This window comes from Chanos chanos, chromosome 2, assembly GCF_902362185.1.
Source record: "Chanos chanos chromosome 2, fChaCha1.1, whole genome shotgun sequence".
Classification (NCBI taxonomy): Eukaryota; Metazoa; Chordata; class Actinopteri; order Gonorynchiformes; family Chanidae; genus Chanos; species Chanos chanos.
Window position 1 is genome coordinate 34,254,171 of NC_044496.1, and position 14,255 is coordinate 34,268,425.

At 42.9% G+C, this 14,255-nt stretch overlaps 1 protein-coding gene across 1 annotated transcript in view; it reads right to left on the minus strand.

Annotated features, from left to right (window-relative positions):
* Positions 1 to 14,255, minus strand: part of ldlrad3 (low density lipoprotein receptor class A domain containing 3) — a 43,376-nt gene that overhangs the window by 15,342 nt on the left and 13,779 nt on the right. The window contains exons 2-4 of the mRNA XM_030765280.1: positions 13,392 to 13,538; positions 3,633 to 3,758; positions 1,803 to 1,937 (exon numbers count right to left, since the gene is read on the minus strand). Coding sequence (XP_030621140.1) covers positions 1,803 to 1,937; positions 3,633 to 3,758; positions 13,392 to 13,538 — 408 coding nt within the window. The remainder of the gene's footprint in view (positions 1 to 1,802; positions 1,938 to 3,632; positions 3,759 to 13,391; positions 13,539 to 14,255) is intronic.

Below are 14,255 nucleotides of genomic sequence, written 5' to 3' on the forward strand. Positions count from 1 at the left end.
ACCTCAAACTCAACTTTTTACAGAAAGGACGAGGAGGAAGGAGAGGAATATCCTGGCAGACAGCTCCCACCCTCTCCTCAGCCAGCTAGAGCCTTTGAACTCCGGGAGGCGCTATAGAGTCCCTCTGGCAAATGTTTTTTCTAAAAAATGTTTTTAAGAAGTCCATCATCCCAAGTTCCATCAATATTCTTAACTCTACAAAGTGACTGATATGATTTAAGCCACAGACACTGACATGAACTTTTTAATGTATTTTTTCATTCATTTATCTATTTATTATTATTTTTTTTTAAGTGACCTGAACCTTGTGCGTTTGTTTTACTAACTGCTTGTCTGTTTTTATGTTGTTGTTCTTATGTTTGGTGAGCTGAAGACAAATTTCCACCCTGGTGGACAATAAAGATCTATTCTATTCTATTCTGTTCTACAGTTTGGAAGTCCTTTACTTTTGCAAAGTACAGTGATTTTGAGGAACACTGCTGACTGTCAAATGCTGCTCAGTGCATGTGTGTGTGTGTGTGTGTGTGTGTGTGTGTGTGTGTGTGTGAGTGTGTGTGCGAGTGCCTGTGTGTGTGTGTGAGATTGTGTGTGTGTGTGAGTGTGCATGAGACAGAGTAATTCAGGATGAATGTTCTGAAACAGATTACCAGAGAACAGAGCTAAGCCTCAAGGCTCAGTCTGGTCTCCTCAATCTCTCTCACTCTAAATTTCTCTCTCTCTCTCTTTCTCTCTCATTTCTATCTTCTTTTTCCCCCCTTTTCTGTATGTATCCACCAATCTTTGTCCTTCTATAAACCATCCCACATTCCTTCTCTCTTTATACCCATACAACACATCCATCCATTTTACTCTTTTTTTGTCTCCTACAGCAGTACTCTCTTGCTGTAGCATCTCCTCAGTTTGGCTTATTAGGGTTACAAATATGCAAGTGTTATTTGGCAGGCCTTATTTTTCATTTCCCTTTCAATAAATCAAGGAAGCAAACAAATAATAATGGAAGTGATGAATAAACAAATAGAATAGGTCATGGAAGGCTTTGCCACCTCAGTGAGGATCTGACAGTGCCAGACGACATAAATCAAACTGGATAGAAAGAGCAATGCTACACAATGTATAGCAGTTATAACTTATCCAACCAAAGCTGTATAGTTTCGGAGAGCCAGCCAGCAGTCTGCTCTACTTTCTCATCTAAACAGGGTAGCACAGAGAGAGAGAGAAAAAGAGAGAGAGAGAGAGAGAGAGAGAGAGAGAGAGAAGGGGACACAGAGAGAAAGCTTAGTGAGGATACAGTGAGTCTTATCTCTGACCTACAGCTCTGCTCTTGTTAAAGAATATGAGAGAATGGACAGAAGCAAAACAGAGGCCTGTCTGCTATTTCACTTCCTCCAAAAGAAGAGAGCAGAGAGAGGTGAGTTCCAAATCCTCAACTGCTTTGACAGCTGGTTTCCTCTGGGCAGACTGAAGAATAAAGGAGATGTTGAAGAAGAGACTGAAGAATAAAGGAGATGTTGAAGAGGAGACTGAAGAATAAAGGAGATGTTGAAGAAGAGACTAAAGAATAAAGGAGATGTTGAAGAGGAGGCTTTGTGTTCTCTGGGGCAAACGCAATGATGCTCGGTCATGCTGACTGGACAGAGGACCAGGCAAATAAAGTGTGCGTGTGTGTGTGCACGCACGTGTGTTTGTGTCGTTGGGAAAATCATGCCGAGAGCAGCAGTGATGCTAACTGTATGGGTTGACCTGATGTGTGGGCAGATTCAGAGAGAGGATGCGGTGTGTGTGATGTGGCGAGGCTCCGGTACCTGCCGTGGTCAGACAGTTTTCCTCATCACTGTTGTCCTGACAGTTATCTTCACCATTACACAGGAAACTACGGTCTACACACCGCCCATTCCTACAGTGGAATCTGGATGATGAGCAGAGCAGAGGGTTACCTGCTATAGGAGGGGGAGAGAGAGAGAGAGAGAGAGAGAGAGAGAGAGAGAGATTACAAAGGGTGTTAACACATCTGTGAGAAGATGTGACAGGTCACTGAACTGTGTATGTTGTCTTGGTGTGAGGAGTGTGTTGGTGTAATGTGTGTGTGTTACTATGGGAAGAGTGAGGGTAACTTCCTGTGGTTTTCATCCTACATCTCCCAAACACAATCTCCCCACATACTCAACTCTTACATCCCAAATCTTCCCAACACAATCTCCCCACATACTCAACTCTCACATCCAACATGCTCAGCTCTCACATTCAACATACTCAACTCTCACATCCAACATACTCAACTCTTACATCCAACATACTCAACTCTCACATCCAACATACTCAACTCTTACATCCAACATACTCAACTCTCACATCCAACATACTCAACTCTTACATCCAACATACTCAACTCTCACATCCAACATACTCAACTCTCACATCCAACATACTCAACTCTCACATCCAACATACTCAACTCTTACATCCAACATACTCAACTCTCACATCCAACATACTCAACTCTTACATCCCACTTACTCAACTCTTACATCCAACATACTCAACTCTTACATCCCAAATGTCCCCAACACAATCTCCCCCACATACTCAACTCTTACAGGACTTACAGCTCAAACTGAACACACTTTCAAATATTTCATGTGATTATATGAGAAGCAATCTGAATAATGATTTTTTCCGTGGTTCCTACATCACATATTTAAAAAAGTGAGAATGGATACATCCAACATGGTTGAATATCTGTGGGTGACTGAACTTCACACCGTCTTTAAAGGGAGTGCAGTGAAAGAAGTTAGGTTTTCAGTAGATGAGATCCAGACAATTACACAGTGGGCCAAGCCGGGCCACCTGGAGCAAAGCTTCATTTAAATGGCCAGATTAGATCTGAGAAGACCAAGTCCTTAAGGGAAAACACTGCGGTTCCTTACACACAGCCGTGCTGGTCAGAAGCCAGAGTGGAGCAGAGAGGCACAACACTCTATTGGTAAGAGCTCAGGAAAAAAGAGGAAAATTGTAGAACAAAGGTAAACCAAGTAAATCCAGAGGAAACATACAGAAAATGAATCTCAGGGAATTTCCCAGAATAAAATGATCATTTTACAGGTTGTGCATGCGTGTGTGTGTGTGTGTGTGTGTGTGTTGAAGTGACAGCTGTAGCTATGCCAATAAGAATGAGCAAAACCTTAATTCTGGCATTTTACAATCCTAATTCTGGCCTTTCACAGTTTCTTGCGATCCTAAATAAAACAAAATCTGTTATGTAAAAATGATTCTGTTTATGAATGATTTCTATCCCATTTTATCCCAGATTTATTAGACTGTGCTATGGGCTTTAGCCTTTAAGGGAGAGTCCACAGACAGAGAGAAGAACAGTGGAGAGGTGGTTTAGAGAGCAGTCTGAAGTTAAGGTTTAGGTTTAGATTTAGATTTAGGGACAGACAGAGAGAAGAAGAGAGGTGGTGGAGAGAGCAGTCTGAGGTAAAGGCCAACGGGTGAACTCCTGACTGGTTTTTAATGTCACACTGACATTGTTGCCCTGGGCTGAGAACCTGAGCGCAGTTCCCGCCTCCACAAACCTGTCGATCACAGGAATGCAGAGAGAGGAGAGAGATTGACAGGTGCCGCGGGACACTCACTGCAGTTCTCCTCGTCGCTGCCATCGGGACAGTCCTTGAAGCCGTTACAGCGGAAGCGTCCGATGATGCAGTGGACGCCGTTGGCACAGGAGAAGAACGTGGGGGCGCATTTTGACTTCACCTTCGCTGTGAGGACAGAGACAGGAAAAAGGTCATGTTTAACATTTCACAGGCTTAATTTGTCTTTCCTAAGGGTTATCCGTTCAGAAATGTTAAAACAAATGAGATGTGGTCTGAGAAATATTTAACATCATCCTTCAAGAGTGAGTAGTTATGAGAATAATGCTGATGGTTCTGCCTGTGACCACTGAGGCTGGTCATGTGTGCTTAGTGTGTACCCACTTCCATTAGAGAGGGGGAGAGAGAGAGAAAGAAAGAGGGAGAGAGAGAGACTGATTCTCCATCCATATATGCTTAACAGAAAAATGAATCACACAAGTGAATGACTGACACACTCAAGACACACAGCAAGTGTTGAGAGTCAAACCAAGCTCACGCCTATCACCTTTTAACACAACCGAGACACGCCATGCAATTAAGTACACAGGCTCAAATTACGCATTATTTGGAGTACACACACACACACACACACACACACACACACACACACACACAAACATACATCTTGTTAATGCTTAAGACTGTACCAACATTGTGAGCTGTTCTGTGGCCCAGTGACTGGGCATCACTCTTTAAACAATAATCTACCATTACCACAGACTGTGGGAGATGACATTGGTTGAACAGATTGTTTTCTACCGTTGTGTATTCACGAGACTGTGTGCATTGCCATAGGTTTCTACAAGGCCCATTCCGGGCTGTGGTAAACCTGTGTCAGTTAACTCTCTCTGAAGACACAGACAGTACAAACCCAACTCCTGTCATGATTACAATACGCATCATTCATTTCCAACCGAATAGGATTGTCTCTCTGCACAGTTCATCACTATGGCACCCCCACCTCCATGTTTCTCTGATACACTCAGGATAATGAAGATACACTGCTTTAGGCTTAGCACTGCCCATGGTGGAATGATCTGTGTGTGTGTGTGTGTGTGTGTGTGTGTGTGAGAGTGAGAAAGAGAGAGAGAGAGAATACCAGCACCATAGGTTTGAGGTCTGCTGTAATAACAGCAGTGTAATCCAGAGCACTGTGTCAGCCAGTTTATACTGGTACAGTCTACAGGCCTTTGCTTTGTTTTCTATCGTTACAGTCTACAGGCCTGTTTTATACTGGGACAGTCTACAGGCCTGTTTTATACTGGGACAGTCTACAGGCCTGTTTTATACTGGGACAGTCCACAGGCCTGTTTTATACTGGCACAGTCTACAGACCTGCTTTATACTGGGACAGTCTACAGGCCTGTTTTATACTGGGACAGTCTACAGACCTGCTTTATACTGGGACAGTCTACAGACCTGTTTTATACTGGGACAGTCTACAGGCCTGTTTTATACTGGGACAGTCTACAGGCCTGTTTTCTACTGGTACAGTCTACAGGCCTGTTTTATACTGGGACAGTCTACAGGCCTGTTTTCTACTGGTACAGTCTACAGGCCTGTTTTATACTGGGACAGTCTACAGGCCTGTTTTATATTGGTACAGTCTACAGGCCTGTTTTATACTGGGACAGTCTACAGGCCTGTTTTATACTGGTACAGTCTACAGGCCTGTTTTATACTGGGACAGTCTACAGGCCTGTTTTATACTGGGACAGTCTACAGGCCTGTTTTATATTGGGACAGTCTACAGGCCTGTTTTCTACTGGCACAGTCTACAGGCCTGTTTATACTGGGACAGTCTACAGGCCTGTTTTATACTGGGACAGTCTACAGGCCTGTGTCCTACTGGGACAGTCTACAGGCCTGTTTTATACTGGTACAGTCTACAGGCCTGTTTTATACTGGGACAGTCTACAGGCCTGTTTTATACTGGCACAGTCTACAGGCCTGTTTTCTACTGGCACAGTCTACAGGCCTGTTTTATACTGGGACAGTCTACAGGCCTGTGTCCTACTGGGACAGTCTACAGGCCTGTTTTCTACTGGCATGTACGAACCCCCCCCCCCCCCCCCCCCCACCCACACACACACACACACACACACACCAAAAACACAATGATAGCTTCAAGCTGTGCTGAACAGACAGAGACATGAGCAGGTCCTTCTAAGGAAGTGTAATATCAAATTAATTTTACCACGCATAGACAAGTAGGCACAATTTCAGTATTTTTCTCTTTCCCGCTTTTTTCCATTTTACATAATTGCATAGAGTTATAACGGTGTTGCCAATGTGTCATACTTTGTTTGAAGGGGAAAAAACATGTTTATTTATTCATCTTTCATCCCCTCTCTCGACTCACGATTCACTTAAAAAAAGAAAAAATGAATTTTTATCAGGCACACCAGGCAAGCATGGAGGTTTCATCTGCACGAAGGAGCACACTAGCATTTACAATTTCTCCTTTTTTCCGTTTTTTTTTTTTTATTTCTTGCCTCATTTGTAAAGTCACAATCATAGTGAGGCCTGGGCAGGTTGGTGGGCCATGCTTCTACCAGGAAAATTAGCACAGGAGTCACATTAACGGGAATTTCACGGCTACGGGACAGAAAATGGAATAGACGGGCTAATGTACTTAGCTGCAGAGCACTCCAATGTCAGCATGACCTTCACTGGTTGACTCATCTGAATTAATTACACTTACTTTGAGGGAAAAGTGTTTTTTCAAAAATAAAGTCCTTTACAATTATTGAATTTCCTCTGAATGTTAGGGTGCGCTCCTCTTCACCCCTCAACCACCATCCCCAAAAACTTCCCTAACACACTCACAGAAAAAAAAACACTGAAAAAAAACCTCATGTCAGCCCCCACCCCTTCGTACAATCTGTTCCATCCCTCCTCTTGCTCTCTTTCTCTTTGTTCAACTCCTTTCATTCCTGGCCGAGTCCCCCCCCCCCCCGTTCTTCTTCGAAGCTTAAATAGACTTTGTTTACAAAAAACAGTCCTATTTTTTTTCTTTCCGTTTTGAATCTTTTCCAGACAAGGGCCCAGAGCACAAATGAAAATGAACACACACACACACACACACACAGAGATTCTACTGCCTGTAGTTTTAAGCTTTGTTTTCTTCATTCCTGTTGATTAGATAATATGTGACTTGTCATGTCAACATGTTGAATATATTTTGGCCACAAATAGCGTCTGATTATGATTTGAGTGAAATCATTTTCAGAGCAGTCCACAATGACATCATCATAACAGCTTTTCCTTGGAACCTCCCTTGAGGAGTAACTGAACACGCTCAGAACATGAAAGCAAGGTTGTGTCTGGCATTCTAGCATGGCATAAATGGAGAGCGTGTGTGGGTGGGGGGGTGGGGTGGGGGGTGGGTGTGAAAGAACAGACAGTATAGGAACTGAAAGGATTCTTTGACCTTGCAAAGTGCTTGTGAAGAGAAGAGGAATCAATAAATTATGGAGTGCAGGTTAAAACAGAAGGCTACCGACAGATACATGCAGTTTTAGCCGCAGACTGGAAGACCAAACAAATCAATTGCTGCCTTTCACATCTGGGCTTTGTACAACAATATAAGCCTCCTTCTGAGTGGATCCTGCCTGTGGCTCAGTTAATGGAAGTCTCAGAGAATGATCCATTCTTCTCTTCTGACTGTAAATGCTATATCAATACCATTATGCCATGTAAACACATTCAGAGATGTTTAGCGCACACACTTTGGCAAGGGCACGGAGAGAGGACAGATGTGTGTGTCTGTGTGAATGTTAAGAGGAGGAACTTTGTCAGCTGTGGCTATCCCATGTCCTAATCAACTTGTTTCAGGAAAATGCTCTCAATGTTGCCTGCAAACGAGGGGCAGTTTTTATCCGTTTGTAGATATCAGCTCCCCCACCCCCGACCACCAACTCCCCACCCAATACCCTGGGGGAATAAGAGAGAGACAGAGCTCTGCCTGAGAGCTGGAGAGAGAGAGACTGAGAGAAGTGATCAATACTTGAGCTTTTTGGTATTCATTACAAAGCATTGATCAGCTGTCTGTTCAGTGTCTGGATCTGAGACAGGCGAGTCTGACACCAGTCTCTTCCTCAGTCAAAGAGCACACAGGCACTCTCAGCTATGTTCAGACAGTGGAAATAAAGTGTAACACACACACACATGCACACACACACACGCACACACACACACACACACACACACACACACACACACACACACACACACACACACATCATCTCCTGCCCACTACTGATAAACAAACACACCAGACCACAATCCTGCTGCTTCTCTCATCAACCAAACACTGCGGCTTCCGGCTTAAGTATGCATACACCTTCTCACATAAAAAACCAACAGGACTCTGACCCTTCAGAACCATGTTTTAAAACCCCTTTACTATCCCAGCATAAACCCTGGTAAACAGCAAAGCATGTGTGTGAGTATACATACACAGAAACAGGGCGCATGAGGACAGACACACACACACACACACAGGGGCCAACAGGATAGCCCTTTGGGTCCACATATGCATTCCACATATGTAATACTGGACTGATTAAAGTGAAAGCTACTGAATAACAAACAGCATGACCACTAATGAAAGTAACACAGCTGAACCTTAACACAATAACACGGCTGAACTGTAACACAATAACACAGTTGACTCACTGGCAACACCACATACACAATTATGAATATCATCTGCAGCTGTGGAAATCAATTATTCCCACTTCCATTTATATATGGACTGTGCTCATGAATTAAACCCATCATACATGTGATCATTCTCCTTAACAAACTCATTTTAATTCCTCAGGAAAACACATTTAAGGTGAAACTTTTTGTCAGGGGAGAGAACACACTGACACCTTCCATATTTCTGTCCATCAGACAGAAAGAAGATGCTTCTCTCAGTCACAGACATTGTGGAGTATTTGTGTGATTGTGAGTGCATGAGAGAGAGAGAGAGAGAGAGAGAGAGAGTGAGAACATGCCCTGTCTTTTTATCTCGATCGAGCTGTCTGGCTAGGAGTGGGCTCAGCAGATACAGGCCCCACCAAACCAAAACAAACGGACAAAGTCCATGAAAAAGAAAGCAGTTTCCATTCAGGGGGATTGGTGTGTTTTTATAAACATGGCTTATGCACTCAGGACCATGTATTTTAATCTCACCATACACAGTGTGCGCTGTGTAATACCACAGAGGACGCTCCCAGATGAATGCTACACAATGCCATAAACAAACGCACACACTGTACACACACACACTCACAGATGCACAGACACACACACAAATATACTCACAGATACACATACACACACCCCCCCACACACACACAGCTACAAGTCCCACTCAGAAACACAAATACACTAGTCATGCAGAACTGTACATGACCATAGGACTAACCATGGATCAGTAGCTGTGTGTGTAGAGAGAGACATTATGGTCAGTGCCATGCTGACATTCTGACCAGTGACTGGAGCTCATTGTCTCAAGGCTAGAAACTGGGCTTAGTGCTGAGTCAAAATAAGCCTGCGCTCCTTTATGCCTTCACACCCTGCCCTGTCTAATGTGTCATCCACTCGCAGGTCTGGGGTCAGCCCTCACCCTGACCATGACTTAACCTCACACACTGCTCAACATCCACCAGATATTCTCCCTCTTTGTCTCTGTCACACACAGAACCCACACAAACACACACACACACACACACACACACACACATGTATGCTCATGCATATGCCCACACACATGCCAACACAAAAACATATGCTCATACATATCCACACACATGAAAACATACACTCACACACACACACTATTAAACATATATATACCACAAGCAGATGTATGCACAATGGGGAGAAAACACCTCACATAAAAACTAAGTTTAGCATTAAGAGGAAACCGGCTACATTCCCACTTTCACAAGGAACAGAGTGAGTGTAATTTTGTCATTAGCGGACGTGTGTCTGGTGTTCTGTGTTGTAAATAAGTGAGTGAGTGGAAAAATAAAGCTGTCTGTAAGTTGAGCTATTTAAAGCCTACTTCATCATTTATGTGACTGCAGCTGACCCTGTTGTCAAACTGAAGCAAAACAAACAAACAAACAGAAAGAAAGAAAGAAAGAAAGAAAGAAGGAAAGAAAGAAAAGAGTCTTTGTTTAGCAGTCTGAGACATCTGCCTCTCCTTCGCCTTTTAGGAGAAAACAACACAGTGAAAATCAGAGTAAAAAAAAATAAAAAAAATAAAAACACAGTAAAAATGGAAAAGACAAGCAAACAAGTAATCTGTTGGCCAGGTTTATGTAACACACTCAGATGCTCTTTTAAACCTGACATTTTGGGTACAGGGAGAAGAGGGAGAGAATACAGTTAGAATCTCTGCTGAATACAACATTGAGCATTGAGATATATTATATAAACAGGAATATTATCAGTATAGTACAGCAACGTACCATATATGTACATTTATAGTAGAGCCCGACCGATAAATCTGTGTGCCGATATTATCGGCCGATATGAGCTAATTGCAGATAAATCGGTATCAGCGTTTATGGCCGATAAATGACAATTAAAAAAGAAACGGAGAGACAGAAGATGGATCCTTCAACCATGTTATGACATTCATGTAAGCCATGCGTGATTTTGCTGCCGTAACGTAAAAGCCGGTACAGTCAGTCAAACATCAAAATTACGTTAGGGTAGTTGAGTGGTGTAGGCTAAGCTGTTGACAAACTTAATTGTAGATTTATTTATGAAACAGTGTGGCAGTTCTAGAGAGCAAACCGTCAATGGTCTTATCATTTCTCCCTCATCAGTTCTAAAAACTGGCAACAAACTAGATTACCCACAAAGCTAGCTAATGCCATGTTTATCAGTGGAAGACCACTAACATTAATGAGCAGTTAACCTATAGCATTTTACTTATTCTGCCTAAGCAATGGTAAATATATCTTCGACTCGCATGCCTGTAGTTATAGTCGGTGCATTGGAAATGATTAAACCAGAGGGGACACATAACCAAAACGTGAGCTGAACAAGCATCTAACATGGCTTGGTAGCCGAACAAAGTTATATGTCTTCTCTTTTAAACGTGTAGTGTGAAATCCCAAAGTCCTCGTTGCAGACAGTCATGTATTGTTACATGCATTCAACTGCAGCGTTTACTCTAGGTCACTGTATCTGTTTACTGCATTATTTATGAAAACTTTAATATATTTTGTTGTACTTTTGTTCTATAAAGTACTATTTATGACAAAAAAAAACAAGTTTATTTTTAAACTGCAGTATGCCATGTTATCTTGGTGAGGACTCTTAAATAACTACACATAACAAATGTTCCTCTTTGTTCCTGCTATGTGTTTCAAAAAAAAAAAAAGAATATTGGCTGATATATCATTATTGGATTTTTCAATCCTCATATATCGAAATCAGTATCGGAAAAATACTATATCGGTATGGGCTCCAATGTATAGTACCATATATGTACACACACACACACACACACACACACACACACACACATATATATATATATATATATATATATATATATATATATATATATATATGCATATACACAGAAATGGATATATATGGAATGACTGACGATAGCATCTTTTATTTTTCAAGAAATGTGTGTGTCAGTGTTTTAGTGTGCCTATTCCATTTTCCTCAGGTTTGGTTTGCTCCTCACGGCTCCACACTCTCTTACTCAGCCCCTCAGAGTGGTGTCATTTTCAAAAACAAGTTCCCAGTAAAGACACACGGGAGGGTTCCATTCAATATGACCTTTTCAGCTCCGCATAAATATCCCAATTTGTCTGAAAGCCTCCCTCATCTGTTCCTGCCACTAATTGCACAGTCCTGTTGTGTGAAGACAAAGGGCCATGCTGCTATGCTAGAACAAGCCAGTACACACTATTAGAAAAAACGCCAATCAAACAAGGGCTGAATTTATTCAAACTCTCAAAACCCTGTAAATGCATGCTCTGTTGACATTGCAGCGTTAATACAGGAACAGTGTGTTTGTAAAAGTGAAAAAGCTTGTTTGGCAAACAGAAGATGAACAGGCTGGGGCTGGCTTTTGGTCAGTCCTCACCTGCACCTGGCTCTGATTTTTTTAATTAACTGACTTGTAGTGGTTGTGTGCCTACGTCAGTAGTTGTGTCTATAGTTGTTGGTGACAGCATCTGTAGGTGTCGCTGTGATCAAGACTGTAATGGTGTAAGTAGGTGTCACTGTAATTTTGAGTGTTGTGAGTGTGATGGTATATGTAGTTGAGACTGTACTTGTAAGTGTGATAGTGTCTGTAATTTTGTCTGCAATGGTGTATGTAATTGTGACTGTAATGGTGCATGTATTTGAGATTATAACTGTGACTGTAACAGTATGTGTATTTGAGGCTGTAATTGTGACTATAATTGTCTCTGTTAATGATCATCTATCTGTGCACTGTAGACAATAATAAAACATTAACACTCTATCAGTATAACATGCACACAGTAAATTGTATGAGACACTAAGAGGAAGTACAGAGAGAGCTCAAACCTGACAAAGAACGTTCCAAAAACTCTCTCTCACTCACTCACTCACTCACTCATTCATTATCTAAGCTGCTTGTCCTAATTGGGGTCGTTGGGGGTGCTGGAGCCTATCCCAGCGCTCATAGGGTGAAAGGCGGTGAAACACCCTGGACAGGTTGCCAGTCCATCGCAGGGCTCCAAAAATTCTTTACACTCTAAATATATATTTCTTAGTTTTATGAGTAAATAAACATATCTTCTGGAGCTACTTGATATGTATTAATTACGGAAAAATTAATACTCTGGAATTCTCTCTGATATTATCCATTTCAGCGATCTCTCATCGGACCAAGTGCACGAGGATGGCAACAGGAAAGGCCATTACCGTGTGACGCAGCTCAGACTGTAGACCCAGGGCAGACTGGCCCACTGTGAGCTTATGGGAAGTGAAAGCAGGAATGAGCCTCCTCTTTGCAACAGAACAAAAGCAGTTGACAATGAGTGGAGTCATGTGTGTGAGCAGCTGCAGAGCAGGCCACCAGAGCCCACCACACCATTCTGAACATTTTTCTTAAAGTTCCCTAGGCCAGAGTGTTGCATAACAGTGCTGGGGAGGGTCAGGGGGCAGACCACACCCTCAGGGTTCAGCTGTATGCACTGAAAGGGGGGGGGGGGGGGGGGTGTTCAGGCTAAAACAGCACTTAGGCACACGTCCCTCACCAGAGGCGTCCTTCTGTCTCAGCGACAGAGGGAGCCGACGGCGGTTTGGCAAGCATCCCTACACTCCTCAGTGCTCTCAGCCACATGCATGTTACTTCATTAAAAACAAAACAAATCTGAAAAAAAGCTTTAAAAACTTCCAGAGAACAGCATGAGTGCGTTAGGAACAGGGGAAAACCCCTGATGGAGGTGATGAGACAGAGGGAAAAGAGGAGATGAGAAGAGAAAGGGAATTTCCGAAAGAGATTTATCAACATTCCTATCTGAGTCTGGAGAGGCTAACAGAAAGGAAAGAGAGAGGAGTGCTAAAACACATCAAAGCAAATACTTCGCCCCTGGCAACTGTTGCTAATATTACTTTTGAGGTTCAGTAGCATTCTACAGCGGCTTTCCCTAGACTGGAACCTAATCATATGTTTCTTTGATGTTATTAAATTCGTGTCGGCAGTAGACGGGGCCAGGGGCTCTGTGAGGGCCGGGAATGCTGTGTCACACTTACGGCAGCCTTTCTCGTCGCTCCCGTCGAAACAGTCAGGAAAACCATCGCACTGCCAGCCCCCGGGAATACATCTCCCGTCCCCGCACATGAAATTTCCGGGGATGTTGCACTCCGTGGTGAAGTTGTTTCCCGGGAGAAGCTGGCTCTCTGGAAAGAACAAGAAAACAAACAGAATCTGCGTTAGTACAGAACAGTTTACAATCCATCCACGCCATTCCGGAGAGATAAAAACAAATATGGCATTCCATTCACTGGACAGCACACACACCACACAGTCCTTTGTGGTTAATGCATACACAAATGACATACAAACCCATATTGCATATATGGAGATTAAATACCACACCATAACATGGCATTTCTTTGATGTGTCTATGGACTACGGCCATGTTTTAAATGTAAACGGATTAGCCTGCACTGTGTTATTTGGAAAAGTCACACTTTATGAAAGCTATCCTTCAGGCCGTGCTGTGTCTATAAGTAACCTGCTAGTCCCCAGAGATGCACTGGGCTCCTCAGCTAAGCCATCCTCTGACCTATGCCTGTGGAACACCAAACTTTGTGGTGTGTGAACTGGGATGGAGCCCTGGCTGCGGACATAGACGGCATGGCAGGCTGTAATGAGCTGGAATTCAAAGCTCCTTCCCCAGGTTAGAAACAGATCCATAACATGCAGACATCTCACTGGCTCTCGCAAAGCAGAAGAGGGGTTACATACTACCACGGGGAAAAAACATTCAGTCATAGTACAATTAAAGCGTCACTAAACACATTCCGGCTTAATGTTTTGAGAGAATTGCATAGGAAAATAACTGCCTCAAGATCAAATACACATGTGAGCTCTGACTCACACTGGTGCATTGC